Source organism: Pinus tabuliformis, chromosome 1_1, assembly GCF_031772625.1.
Source record: "Pinus tabuliformis cultivar Carrire ecotype Pingquan chromosome 1_1, CPIR1, whole genome shotgun sequence".
Classification (NCBI taxonomy): Eukaryota; Viridiplantae; Streptophyta; class Pinopsida; order Pinales; family Pinaceae; genus Pinus; species Pinus tabuliformis.
In genome coordinates this window covers 730,013,682-730,028,650 of record NC_142297.1, presented here as the reverse complement: position 1 = coordinate 730,028,650, position 14,969 = coordinate 730,013,682, and the positions used below count along the sequence as shown (strand labels likewise).

Genomic DNA, 14,969 nt, shown 5'->3' with positions numbered 1-14,969 from the left:
GTATCTGCAAGCGTTGGTTTGATGGCGAAGAGGGATGCACTACATGTGGCCATACCGGTATGAAACCTTTCTCCTCCTGTGGTGGCTCTGGAAAGGGCCGACCAATTCCGGTCAAGCTACGGATCACCAATGCCCGCAATAAATTTTAACAGCATCACTATTTTATTTATCTGGGGACTCTCTGGACATCGTTATTTATTGCGAACAAGCCTGATCTTAATCAGGTTGGCTGCTATGGTTCGATATCATCTCCAAGCCCCTTCTTATATCTATACTATGTAATATGTTGTAATATGAAAAATTGAATCCAAAGGGGTTCGAATAATTGATTCATCTGTTATGCAATTGCCATGTTCACTAAACACTTTGTGTATTCATTCCATTTCATTTCTGTTTTGACAGCCAATTCTACTTAATTATTTTGGAGGGGAGAGAAAGCAATGGATAAATTGTGCCAGGAATGAATAAATGTGAGTAGATGCATCACGTTTATTTCACACCTGTGTTCTTCCCACTGAATATTGGGGTTTGCAATATGCGATGATGAATCCTGGTTGGGATTTGAAATGTTGGCAGAAAATGGTTCTTACTGTGGATTCTCCGGAAACTAAGTCAAATTAAATCTTGTCAATTTCAAAGAAGCTAATTTATTTTATGGAAATAGTTGAATCTTAAAATAGTCTAAAGCGACTATTAGCTATAGGAAGTCACACCCTAGTATTTTAATTATTAGTAATTTTGGTTAGAAATGGTTGGAGAAAATGGTGCCATGGGCTGCACTACAGAGTGGATTGATTTACTAGGTCTGAGGAGTGATATGCTAAACTTGCATCCAGCCTCATCATCCTTAAATGGGAAGGACCACATGGAATCAATCCTTCAATGAAGACGTCAAATGGGGTAGACCACATGGACACAATCTTTCAACTAAGACATCAAGACTAGGGTTTTTCCATATTTGCTTAGGACTTGTCCTTGGCCCTAAATGTATGAAACGTACCAGACACTTAGGTGAGTTGGTCCACTAGGTGCCAATATAAACATGTCTCTAGAGCCGTATCTCATCTCATGGAAAAAACGTCCTCTGGTTGTTGGAATCGGGTGATATGGAAAATCGCAGTTCCGATTGCTAGAATTTAGTGATAAATGAATCATAATTACCATCGATTTGGAGCTTTGATCAAATGTTCAATGATTTAGGATGGTTCAGACTTGGAAAAAAACCTTGTGGACATCACTCCACCATACATAGAACTTGCGACATAAGACTCAGATGTATGACTGATGCAGTTTGAAGAATTTGTCTAGTCATATTATATCAGAATCTCATTCACAGGTTTTGTTGAACTTGAATCTTCAAGAATGAAATTTGGTTTTGTTTAACTTGAATCTTCAGGTTGGAAATTCGGTTCAGGTTTTTTGAACCTCACAGATAAATCTAATATTGAATCTGAATCTAAAGATAATTTTGAACTTGACTATGAATTTAATCAGAAAAAAATTGAGGTTTGGTTTGAGGTTTGAACAAAAAAATTATGCAAATCATGCAATCATTTTGGTAACTTAAGGCATTGGCACCCATCTACTACCAATGCTTCCTAGTCTAAGAGTTTTGAATATCAATATGAACAACCTCACAGGTCGAGAAAACTATTTCTTCCATCACACACCCACTTTCCTTATTGGAATCTATTTTCCAATAACTTCTTTTGAATTTTGATTTCCTCCCTAACAACACAGTTGACCAGTTGGTCGCATTGTTATTGTTCATATGTCTAGCTCGATATTGTTGTAGATGATGTAACAATAAGAGTAAGTCGAACCGAATAAATGAGATGAAGTTTTTTTGTACAACAAGTTGGGCAGAGTCAATCCCCAGAAGGAACCTGAACCAGAGAGGATCAATGCAAAACAGATGATAAGTAAGCAAGCAACCTTGTCCATTGTAACATAGCAATGCACCCCAAATTTTCATATTTCACAAATGTTATTATAATCATCCATTGGGATGCTTCTTTGAAACTGTTGGCCTGAGAAGATGATGGTGCACTAGTGTTGATATTCTCCTCAGTCTCAATTACTACATCCCCAATATCACACTTATGTCCATTTTACCCTCCACTGCATTGTCTTTCGAGAAAGGTAGCCATTCATCCCCTTTGCAATACATTGTAGCCATCCTTTCCTGTAACCAAATCACAAACACATTGCATTTCCAATACAAATAAGGTATATAAGCCTTCAAGCTGAAAATTTTCCAAACCCAGAAAAAACAATTATATCAATGAAAATGTGATTTCTTGTTTTGTCTGTTGTCAAATTTGACGTGACTGACTCTAATCTAGTGGTGGGAATCATCTGATTATGGACATCATATTCCTATTTCAGCAAATATACAGTTTCAAACACTATGTTTTGTTGTTTTCTGCTCTATTTGCAAGATTTTGTCACAAAGGAAATATAGAGCAATTGGATAAGTGGAAGAACAATTGGATCAATGAAAATGTGATTTCTTGTTCTGTCTGTTGTCCAATATGATGTGAATTAGTCCAATCTAGTGATGGCTATCATCTGATTATGGATAGCAAATTCCTATCTCTGCAAAAATACAGTTTCAAACAATATATGTTTTGTTGTTTTCTGCTCTATTCGCTAGATATTGCCACAAGGGAAAATATAGAGCAATTGGATCAGTTCTTATATTGGAAATATGCAAGGGAAAAATAATTATATCCATGAAAATTTGATTTCTTGTTTGGTCTGTTGTCAAAACTTTCAGATGTTTCAGCAGTGCAACTCCTCTTTGGTAAAATGGGCAGTTTAGAGCCACATGTTTCTAACCTTTCCAAAAATTTGAGATGTTCAATACATGCGTTGATATACTTTAATTTGAAGCATTCGACTAGAATCAACTCTTTTAAGTGCACTAAATAGGCCACTGAACATGGTAACTCTTTCAAGCTTGCGCTCCCTATTCTTAGTTGTTCTAATTGGCATAGTGGTTCTTAGTTCAAGGGAAATTTTCCTAAATTAGTATTTAGTATATTCAAGTATATTAAACGCCTCTGACAGGTGATTCCCCTTGGCAAGTGTTCCAATTGAGCACAGCCATTGAAATCGATATGCTCCAGTGTGGAAATTTCTCCCAAAATATCCATTGGGATGTATAGATTAATGCAGCCTTGCAATTCCAAATGTTGAAGTTGCAATAACTAAGAAAAGGAATTGGGCAACGTTGTTAGTTTAGTAGAGCTAGATAAATCTAAATTTCTTAAGTTTTTAAGTCCCCAAAAGTCAAATGGGAGTGATTGTGCATCTATGGCACCTTTCAATACAATCTTATTCAATTTTTTCATCAAACTTCCAATCGATTGAAGAAAACGGGAAAAATATGGCATGACGCTTTTTTCCTCAACTGATTGAGCGCTACTCGAAGTACTTGAAGATGCTCCCTGCCCCCTCACATCAATGTTGACCTCACATAACTACAAAGGTATCTACAATGAGCATAATTAGTTAATTAATTTCCAGGAAATGAGTGTTTCAGTCTAACTATCACGGATGCACATCATTAGTGAAGCATGATGAACTGATTAAATGATCTAACGCGAGCGTGGGACAAATACTTCTATAAGATTTTCGGGTTACTTACCTCATCAATAAAATTGAAGAACTTTTCAGTGAGGTCGGCTTTACAACCTTGAAATTCCCAAACTCTCAAATTTCTCAGTGAAATGGTACGAGGAAGGGAAATGGAGGGAGCATTATGCCAGCAAAGCCATACCAACTCCCCAGACAGACTAAGAAACCACGATTTTGTTCTAACTAAGGATGTGGATCCCTAATTAAAATGCCAAACCAAGGCATTTGACAAGGTGCCACCCACGTCACTGATATAAATTTAATACATGCAGATTTGTAGCAACACATTGGGCACTGCAAGAGGGTCAACCAACGATGAACTACCTGTGGAGTTGTAGCAAAGCACAATCATCACAGGGAGTTGAACTCAAGACAAACTTCATGCTAATATGGATCCTTAATCAAAATTCCAGACCAGGTTATTCAGCAAAGTACCCATGTCATTGGTGGATATGGGATTCAAGTCAAGAAGATACCATAGCACAACTTGATGAATATCCGATGAGATTATTGTTTTTAAATATACAATAGTACAAGCTAATGATCCTATGCTTTTGGTTGTCTTGATAGATGGTCCTTTGTTTATAGATGCCACAATGAAGGGGTATATGTTAGTTGATATAGGCTACATATGTGGAACACTAAGGTCCAATCCATTGAAATGCGCCACATCCATGGGCTGTCAAGATCGCTAGTACTTCCACTTGGCCTCAAATGCAGCGGTTAACTCTGTCAGCCATATTAAAGCTTAAACATGTTCAGTATGATGTGACTTCATTTAATCTAGTGATGGGCATCATCTCATTATGGATAGCATATTCCTCTCACAGCAAAATACAGTTTCAAATAGTATATGTTTGATGTTTTGTGCTCTAATTGTTAAATGGTTATGATACTTATACGTAAATTCATCTCTTTGTATATTTGGTTGTTGCAGGTGTTGGAGTCCATAGTCGTGGCAGTGCTGCGCTTCCTATTGCAATTAAAAACTTTTTTATCGATAGGGGGTATATATTCATCTCAAACTTTTAGCATGAATTATCTTGTATTAGTGCTTTTAGTGAAAGTAATTGCATGTGGTTCAGTTGTGTTTCATTGATCATATTATCTTAGACTCTTATTGAACTATGCGTGATTTCATTTTGATTAAACTTCTAGAATGAATAGGGAAAATTAGATATCCACCGTGCACATTTCCTTACATCGAGTCTAGCCAGTTATCATATCTTCTCAGTTAGCTATCACTTTGAAAGTTTTGGGTGGATAGGAATGTTGATAGTTGGCTTAGCATATCCATTTCATTGTGCAAGTACAAATTTAGTGAAGCTAGAGCAAGAGTGATTGTTGTTTGCCCCTAGTTTCGCTACAACTAGATTTCTCTTTTTAATTGCCCAGCATAAATGATGTTTGTATGTACATTAGAAGTCAATCTGAAGATTTGTTGTCTGATTTAGGCAAATGCACTCACCCATTGCGGTGAATTATTTATTTTAATTGATTTCATTCCATGAGAAAATTGTGGCTATAATTTTATTATAGCCAAGTATACAATCATTTCTTCTTCTTCATAAATTGTTGTTCCATATTTGTTTTTGGAATTTGATATTTGTAATTAAACCATACAACACTACACTTCTCAAAATAATTTGTATAAAATAAGTACCACGTTTTTTAGTTACTCGACCATTTCTTTTTATATTATGTATTTTATAAAAGATATATTATGTATATTTTATATTATTGTATAACAATTTAAATAAACCAAAAAAGAATTATATATTGATAATTTAAAAAAAATGATTTATCCATTAATATAATTTTTGAAGATTTTCTGAGCATATTTTTCATGTAATTTGTAGAGCATTTCTTTATATACTATGTATTTTATAAAAGATATATTATGTATATTTTATATCATTGTATAATAATTTATATAAAAAAACCAAGACTTAAATTATATATTGCTAATTTTTTAAAGAAATTGATTTATCTATTAATGTAATTTTTGAAGATTTTCTAAGCATATTTTTCATGTAATTTTTTAAGATTTTAGCATATTTTTCAATCAATAATGTACATGATTAAAAGTCTAAACATAGCTTTGGTAGAAAATTGCAATAAATAGGCTTTGGTAGAAAATTGCAATAGATAGGCAAAAACTGGAAAGGAAACAATCCTGACAATTCCTCGAACCCACCTAGGTTGCCCCCTCTATATGTTGCTGACAAGAAACCCGAAGCAGGTTGCCCCCTCCATATGTTGCTGACAAGAAACCGGAACCACACAATCAGGGAGGCCCTTCTGAACTACTCGAACAACCAACTACTCAAACAACCTCGAGGAATCCAGTCTAAGCTTTAGGCGTTACTTTGTACATCTCGGTGTAATTGCTAGTTATAGATATCCTGGGCTTGCCTCAGGTTCGAGCCCTCAAATTTTGTTGACACTAACAAAATTTTTTATTTAATTTTCAATCTTCTGTATACCGTCTGGTTTTTAAAAATGTTATCTTGAATATTGGATCCTTTCTGATTGGGAGTCTTCATTGTTCGACAAATCAATTACGAAGGCAACGAGGGGCCTTCCCAAGTCAACAATTTTATTTTCACCTCCTTGCTAAATTATTTTATTTGCGTGAGTGATTTTATCTTTCTCACTCACTCACCTTTGAAGGCTTCTTCACCTCCAACTCCAGCGATCTACCCATTACTTTCACAATGAGAAAAAATGCTTGAATAATGGATTGCTGCCCTGATGACAAAATATATTTGTCTAGCTTCAGTTTCACTTCAATTATTTCAAAGCAATTTTGTTTTACAGACATTAATTACTTGTTTACCTTCAGTTTTAGTTCCACTTTTATTACTTGTTTACCATGCAGTTTCACTTCAATTACTTCGTTACGTTCAGGTTTACACTCGCAAACGTGTAAAATTTGAGAGGAAAAAGAAAATAATAAATTTTGTTTTATAAAAAATAAATTACAAATACAATATGAGCCCATAAAAAAATAATTATGGCTTACTGCGGTTCTAATTTACATTGAAGTTTCCATGATATCTTTTTACCATGCAATTGTTTACTTGTTTAATATTCAAGTCTCCTTCCCACTTGTGTTGCATAACAAGTAAATAAGTTCACTTGGTGTATCAAGCTGGATTGTTTAAATCAGCTCATTTAGTGTATCAAGTCATACCATTTGCAGATATCAAATTGTTACAACAGATATTTTGGAATCATTTCCGTCCTATATATTATCTGCAACAACATTCTCTACAACATTCTCTAGAATCATGGAATAAGCTAGTTGGCAGTAAATTCGTTCATATCTGCTATCAAGGTTCAAGTTCACACCACATCACTGATATTAAATTGATTTGTTTCAGGTATAAAGTGCACACCAGATTAACAAGTTAAAATCTTTCAGAATCAGTTCATTTGGTGTTACATAACAAGTAAATAAGTTCACTTGGTGTATCAAGCAGGATTGTTTAAATCAACTCTTCTAGTGTATCAAGTCATACCATTTGAAGATATCAAATTGGTCGTTTTGATATTATGAAGTCATTTCAATGACGAGAGTATCAAGTTGGCTCTTTTGATGATATCAATTTGGTTCATTTGGAGACGCTGGAAGTACTCATAAAACCCAATGCTTTTGACTAATCTGTTTTAAACAATCTTGATTAGATTAGATTAGATTGATTTTCTTTATCACGAAGAATATTTCCTTGGACTCCAAGGTTCCTTTTGTTCATGTTTTCTATTAATATTCTTGAGACCTACCCGGTCTATGGGACGTCTTCTCTTAGAATCAAAAGATAGATGTTAATATAAACAGAAATTTTGATACAGAAATTGTCTCTAAAATATTTCTGCTTGAACGATATTAACTTGTAAGATTTCACCTCTTAATGTTTAAGATCTTTACTGAAATTATCTAAACATTTTAAATTCCATTACAGGCTCCTTTGAGTACGCAGGCTTCTTTGAGCTCACTTCACTTCTAGTGAGGTAGGTTTCTCTAAGATGAAAGTTTTCTTTTTTTAGAAGTCCCTTGCACAGTTATTACAATTGATCTCGACAAAAGGCCAGTGGTTTCCACGTTGCCTGTAGCAGGGGATCCAGTCCCGACTTATTTCCAGGACACCATTCATGAAAGGGCTTACTCTGGCTATCGAACTGTAAAAGATGCAAGTGCAACTCAAACTGGTTAGGATGCTTTTTCAATTGGTGGTGCAGCCATGAATCCATACTATCCCTTTCTTGGCCATCTGCCAGTAGCTTCAATTCCTCCAATCATGGTACCCTAACCTCCCATTAATGTCAATCAACCTGACAGCGAAAATTAGGAGAATTGGCTATTAGCCCTCTGTCAATGCCCCTACTCTGTCAACGACTATTGACTGACTGACACTAGCTTAAAAGCATGAAAGAGAGCACCCTACATATCAATAAAAACATCAATATACTGGGTGCAACGTATATAAGCACCGAAGTTTTACCTGTCCATCTCACAAAACCACTCTGCATCCATCATAATTGACTGACAGCTTATCTTTTTTGGTAACAAACAAATTCCATCGTAGAACTCAACAACTTTACAACTAAGATCTTGATAGAACCCTACAACAGAGCTTGGAATCCATTTACAGAGTTTGGAACAACAAGCGGATTCGAATGCTCCACTCTACAGTTGAAATGAACTTCAAGGGTTTCACATTAAATCTTCTTGGTTACAGTCTACAGGGATAGTATAACGCATAGTTATGGCTCCAGAATTTACTGGTGGTGGTTTATATAGCTTGGAATCCAGACCTGGAAGATGCTACCGGTGCTCGAAGTGACCTGAATGAAGAATATAACTTTTGATTACTCTTTAACAGGAGAAAAGGGTTTTTCATTTCCAGAATTACAGTCAAACAAACCTTACCTATAGTCTTAGCTAATGTCCAGATTCTTAGCTAATGCATACCAGATCCTAAACTAAACAATTCACTTTTCTTCCAGCACCTCATATCAGAGATTGACCGTCAATCCTCTGGTGCTTTTGAAATAACCTCACTCTAGGTAACTTAGAACACTAGTTTCTTAAGCTGGAGAACACTAGTTTCTGGTTTGCTTTTTCGCACTTCTCAGCCTTTGGGAAAGTTTTTTAAGTTGCAGAGAGCAATAATCTACAGGATTATCCAAGAGAACAATAGTCGCTGTGATTGTTGTACTTGTGGACTATTCCATCCTTGAAGCACAGCTAAAAATGATGCTTCCTGGAGCCATTAAGATTGATGGTGGAATTGTCAACCAAAGATTTAGCTCTGTGCTCAACAAATTTTGCTAATAGAATAGTGAACATGCCTTCGTAGAATCCCTGAGATTGCCCACTGAAGTTGATACTTGGTATTTGCATATAGATCATCTATGCATAGTTCTTAGGGCAGTGCAAATCTGAGTTCAAAAGATTGTTTGCAGCATTATAAACACCTTTGACTTTTCGACAAGAATCCATTCACAGAACTCACGCCCTGCCTTCTCTGTTCATCATAGGATCACTTGAGTTTATAGAGTGAAAAACTCCTCTGCTCAACTCAACATTTACAGAACTCACGCCCTGCCTTCTTTGTTCTTCATAGTATCACTTGAGAACTCCTCTGCTCAACTCAACATACTACTTGGATCAGTTTTGTCCAAAAACCGACGACTCAGTAGTTTTAGTTTTCGAATTTGTTCGAACTTTTGACAAGCCTTTGACTGTGCAAATCGTTCTCGTAGATCTCTCTTGATTAAACTGAATCTGTCAGTACTAGCTCTCGATCTCAAATTGGTTTTCACCACAGTCCGTGCTTTTAGGCTTGCATTGCAATCGCCCAACACCCTTCAAGTATGGCAGGGACTTGCTGCTTTGCAGCTTGTCTTGTTAAAATATATTAATTACAACTTGTCACATATTTGAATGTAAGTTCTTGTAGCAGGACATATTGTCAGTGTTTTTAGATTACCGCTTACAAAATACAACTGCCATCCAAAACATATAGTAGAATACGTGTCAGGGAATCGATGCTATTTCCCCATATGAGAAAAGTTAATAAATTATGGGATATCTTCCATTCAAAAGATTGGATATGCAAAAACCTATTTAGATCCTGTTACTTTACTAGAGTTAGCGGCCAACTAAACCAAACCGCCATACATTTATTAAAAATGCTCAGCATTTATAACTATTCACACTATGATGGCAATCATGGCATTATCCAACATAAAAGTATGCCTATATATAGATGCCTCATAATTGTGTCGTTGAATCCCCTTATTTAGGCCTCTTTAAATCAATGTTGTAATAAAATTTCAAATATAATCTAAATCCAAATCTTCAAATCATAATGATAATTGAGCTACCCAATTTCCCCATACAGCTACCTACTATGAAATTTAGGCGTCCGGCCTAATTCGTAACAGTTCTGAGAAGGTCGTTGTGTCTTGTATTGATTAATCTTGTACCACAGCTATAGCTTCAAAATCTTGGTGCAAAGGATGAAGGTTTTGAATATCTCTAGAAGTATAGAAAGCATCATCTTTGTTAACATGCTTTTGCTCTTTATTTGAACTAGTAAAATCATGAATGTGTGTGGAAATAAAACAACTGACTTTCCTTTTATTCTTCAAAACAATTGCAAAGCTCTTGGTATATATATGGCCCAAACTACACAAATAAAACGAAATTCCAGTGCATTTTATTGTAGATATAGATGAATATTGAACAATAACATTGATCTGCATGAAGTTTTACTAAGATAAAGATAGGGTATTCTTAAGATAGGGATAGCGTCTTCTGTGACTGCAAAAACATTCAAATGCACTTTTTATGGCATGTCCTTGTATTTCACAATCACATGCATCCGATAACAGAAACTATATAGAGCAGGAAAGCAAAATAAGATGCAGAAAAATGCGTTGCATAAACTGGATGGACCTAATGACAATATACTTAAATTTCCTCATGGTCTAGTTATGCAACCACTAGTTCCTTGCAATAGACTAGAATGTAGAAGAACTTTGGTTGTCCCTAGTATTGTTCTGAGTGATATAACTTGTACTTCCCAGTAGATGTGTTATATCTGATTGAAAATTTGGAATTCTAGCAACTCCCAAAAATGTCTCTCTGATGCTTTGCAGTGTACCCACAATGTTCATCATAGTAGGTCGTCCTTCAGGTGATTCTTTTGTGCATAGCAAACCCACACTTATGCATTGCTTGAGGCAATTGAGATCCTTATCTTCTCCAGTGTTCATACAAGTTCTCAATAGATTCTTGTCCACCACTTCACCTATTTGGTTTGAGAAACCACTGGCCACCCATTTCTGGAAGTGCATTCCTTCCACAAACATGTTGTTGGTGGGCTTCTTTCTAGTTAACATCTCTAATAGCAGTATTCCATAGCTATAGACATCACCTTTTGTTGTGACACGCCCACCCAATCCATATTCTGCATTCAAAAATTCTCATCTTAAAGTTTTGTTCACAATGTTTATTATTAATATGAAATTCATGACATTATATAACATGCTATTAGTTCAAATAATACCTGGAGGAATGTAGCCTATGGATCCTTTGAGTGCATGTGTCGAAATGAGTGCTGAATCTTCGAGATTTTCAAAACATATGGTAGCAATACCAAAGTCTATTAAATAGGCTGTCATATCTTCACCTAGAAGCACATTGCTAGGTTTCAAATCACAATGGAGCACCTGCATGAAACAATGGTGATGGAGATATGCCATTGCCTGTGCAATGTCTATTGCTATATTCAACCTTTGAATCAAACTCAAACAACTTTCTTCTTCACCATTGGGATATAACCACTTTTCTAGGCTTCCATTTGGCATTAATGGAAATATTAAAGCTTTGGTTTGGAGATCTGAATAAGTGGTTATGATTCTAATCAGGTTTCGGTGCCTAACTTTACCCAAAACTTTGCACTCTCTGTCAAAACTCTTGTAAGCCCCTTCATTTTCCAAATTGAGAAGCTTGATAGCAACACTTGTGCCATTGTTCAAAACCCCTTTATAAACTTTCCCAAAATTACCAACACCTAGCAAGTTGGCATCATCAAATTCATTTGTTGCAGTGATAATCTCTCCATAGGAAATTCGCGGATGCTCCACATTTAAGGATGTCCCAACCTCTCTATAATAATGTCTTTTGCAATTTAGAATCCAAAAGATTCCGAAAAACAAACATAATACAACAATGATTACAACAGCAACAACAGGTAAGATAACTCTTTTCATATGCCAAACACTTTTATGTCTGTGACTAGAGCATGGTGACAGACCAGCCCAAGGTCCACAGAGGCGAGGATTTCCCTTAAATGCCGTGGCACCAATCTTTTTGAAAACTCCTCCCTTAGGGACTTCTCCTGACAACTTGTTGAAAGAAAAATTCAAGTGGTTGAGCATTTTGAGATTTGCCAATGACATGGGTATTCCACCGGACAAATTGTTGAAGGAGAAATCCATGACCTGAAGATTTTGAAGTTCACCAAGTGAAACTGGAATCAGACCTTGAAGTGCATTGTAGGAAAGATTCAGGTATTCTAGTTCTTTGCAATTTCCGAGTGCACTTGAAATGTTACCAGTGAACTGATTAGCAGAAATATCAATGGCTTGAAGCATAGTCATCTTGCTTAGTTCCATAGGCACTAGACCATCCAATAAATTGTTTGAAATGTTGAAATAGAAAGCTAAATTTGCAAGACGTGCAACTTCTTGAGGTATATGCCCGCTGAGTTTGTTGTATGACAGGTCTAACATTAGTAAGTTCACACAATTCCCTATACTTGCAGGGATTTTGCCTGATAACATATTGTGGGCCAGATTTAGATATCTTAGCTGTTGGTTGCCTGCAATAAAATCAGGGATTCTTCCCCACAGATTATTTCCAAAGAGATTTATGTACCCTAAGCTTTTGAGTTGCCCTATTTTTATAGGAATATTTCCTTCTAAAAAGTTGGAATCCAGATATAATTTCTCCAACCTTTGAAGCATAGTAAGTGAAGAAGGGATTACCCCTGTAAATTTATTGTTGTCTAGAGCAAGCAATGTTAAACTAGTCAGGTTTCCAATCTCTGGAGGTATTTCTCCTGTCAATTCATTGAACTCCAAGATTAGGGCATGCATGCTAGTGGAGAGTTGGCCTATACAAGGAGGCAAACGTCCTGTGAGATGATTCGAGTATAAAAGTATTTGCCGTAGGCTGGAACAATTAGTAAGAGCAGAAAGAATGGGAAAGCTTGTGGTGCTACCACTAACCAGTTTATTATCACCTAAGGAAAGCCACTGGAGATGAGTCAGCTTACCAAACTTAGTGGACATTACTCCGCTGAGCTGGTTATCCCCTAAGTCAATCTCTCGAAGATTTGTACAGTTGAATAAGGAATCAGGAATCGTGCCATTCAACAGATTCCTACTCAGATAGAATATGGTCAGCTGGGTATTCTTGCGACACAACTCCGCTGGAATATGACCAGACAACTGGTTTCCAGATATATCCAATTTTTGAAGATTGGTGCAGTTGGACAAGAAACTAGATGGAAGTTGTCCACTGAAATGGTTATCAGACAAAGCTATAATGGTCAGCTTGCTTAGCATACCCAATTCGGAGGGAAGACTGCCATGAAAGTTGTTCTCGTACAAAGTACAAAGCTAAGACATCCAAAGAGGATATGTTTCCCAAGCAGTGCGGTATTGTACCCGTCAAATTGTTTCTATTTAAGTTAAAGAATTGTAACTTGGGAAGGATGCAAAGTTCTGACGGAATATTTTCTGTGAGATTGTTTTCGGACGAAGAGAAAAACTCTAATCTACGGCACCCACCGAGAGTGGGCGGAATAGAACCTTGGAGTTTATTGAAATCCAAGTAAAGTATCTCTAAGCGAAACAAATTTCCCAATTGATAGGGAATATGACCATGAAAACCGTTATTACTAAGGTCGAGTACTTTAAGAAAGGAGAGATTGCCGAGACGAGGAGAGACTGTACCTTGTAATCCAGTGCTTGAAACATTGAGGGAAACTACTCTCTGTCTTCGCCGACTGCATACGATACCTGCCCATTCGCAGAACGAGACATTTGGTTTCCAGACAGTGGGTAATGATAGGGATCCATCGTAATCGGTGATTGCAGACATGAATCCAAGCAAAGCCTCTTGGTCTGAAGCATTGCTGAGACGAGGATGCCCACGACTAGATAATTTGCCGGTGGAAAATACAGGACTGACACAAAGAATGAAATAAAAGAACAAAATCATTCTCGTAATAAACCAGAGAAATGAAGGGACGTGATGGATCTCCATCTCCTCCTCCAAGAAGATGGTTTCTGAAGTGTAACTAACAGTCAGACAGAAACGATGGAAGAGAAAACCATTTTGATTGGAGTTCTCTCATTTATTTATATGGCACAGAGTCTTGTATTAATTTCATATTAGGAAAAAATTATTGACGCGTAAAATTAAAGATAAATTGTTAGTATAATTGCATAATTGATATGATAAAAACAAAAGTGAATCTGACCAATCTGTTGGTATAATTGCATAATTTATATGATAGAAACAAAAGTGAATCTGACAAATCTGTAAGTATAATGGCATAATTTATAAGATAAAAGCAAAAGTGAATTTGACATCTCTGTTTAGTGAACCATGTTTTCTTATTATGCAAATATATTTGAGTATTTTATATTTTATGATTAAGATTTTGAATTTGAATTTACAAATGTTGAAAGGAATCCATTTTTAAAGATGCGTAAATTTTGTTTAAAAATTTACATTTCAAGATGTACAAAATTCGATTTTTTTTAGTTTTTTACTTAAAATAATTATTTTATAAGTGTTGAGAAAAATCAATTTTTTTTAATGTGTTAAAATTGAGAAAAAAATTGACACTTCAAGATGTGCAAAACTTGACCTTCTTTTAGCTCTTTACTTAGAGCAACAATTTTCTCTTTCTTGATTAACTTGCATATCTCTACACAACTATGCACTTCAATGGTATGTTCTTTTCTTTATTGGCCCATATCTCACATTACTTATTGCTTGCTCACGCTCTTTTCAACTTGATATTCAAATTACAACTCAGATTTGCATTTTGTTTTGTTCTATTCTGGGTAACACACTTAGCATTGTCACTACATCACTTCGCAATTCCAATCTACTAAGACTTCTTGTGCTTCAGTTGGCTTACCCTTATTCACTTGGTCCATTCTAGCTCTCTTAATCTCATAGGTTTTTGCAATTCTCCCTAAATATTAACACTATATTTATATATTATTCCTTC

At 35.8% G+C, this 14,969-nt stretch overlaps 2 protein-coding genes across 3 annotated transcripts; both read right to left on the bottom strand.

The window, feature by feature from the left end:
* Positions 1 to 2,027: 2,027 nt before the first annotated feature.
* Positions 2,028 to 14,050, bottom strand: LOC149215995 (LRR receptor-like serine/threonine-protein kinase EFR). 2 transcript variants are annotated; one of them, XM_089392650.1, is made up of 2 exons: positions 13,678 to 14,050; positions 2,028 to 2,185 (listed from the first exon to the last, which is right to left on the bottom strand). In XM_089392650.1, exons 1-2 carry the CDS (start codon positions 13,988 to 13,990, stop codon positions 2,151 to 2,153), a joined length of 348 nt encoding a protein of 115 aa, XP_089248776.1. In that variant the 5' UTR covers positions 13,991 to 14,050; the 3' UTR covers positions 2,028 to 2,150. The 2 variants fall into 2 exon arrangements, with proteins under 2 accessions (XP_089248776.1, XP_089248777.1); XM_089392651.1 differs by lacking the exon at positions 2,028 to 2,185 and adding an exon at positions 7,575 to 7,977.
* On the bottom strand, positions 10,414 to 13,302 carry LOC149215996 (uncharacterized). Its single transcript, XM_089392649.1, has 2 exons — positions 11,223 to 13,302; positions 10,414 to 11,123 (listed from the first exon to the last, which is right to left on the bottom strand). The coding sequence occupies exons 1-2, from the start codon at positions 13,285 to 13,287 to the stop codon at positions 10,675 to 10,677; spliced, it is 2,514 nt and encodes an 837-aa protein (XP_089248775.1). The 5' UTR covers positions 13,288 to 13,302; the 3' UTR covers positions 10,414 to 10,674.
* Positions 14,051 to 14,969: the final 919 nt, after the last annotated feature.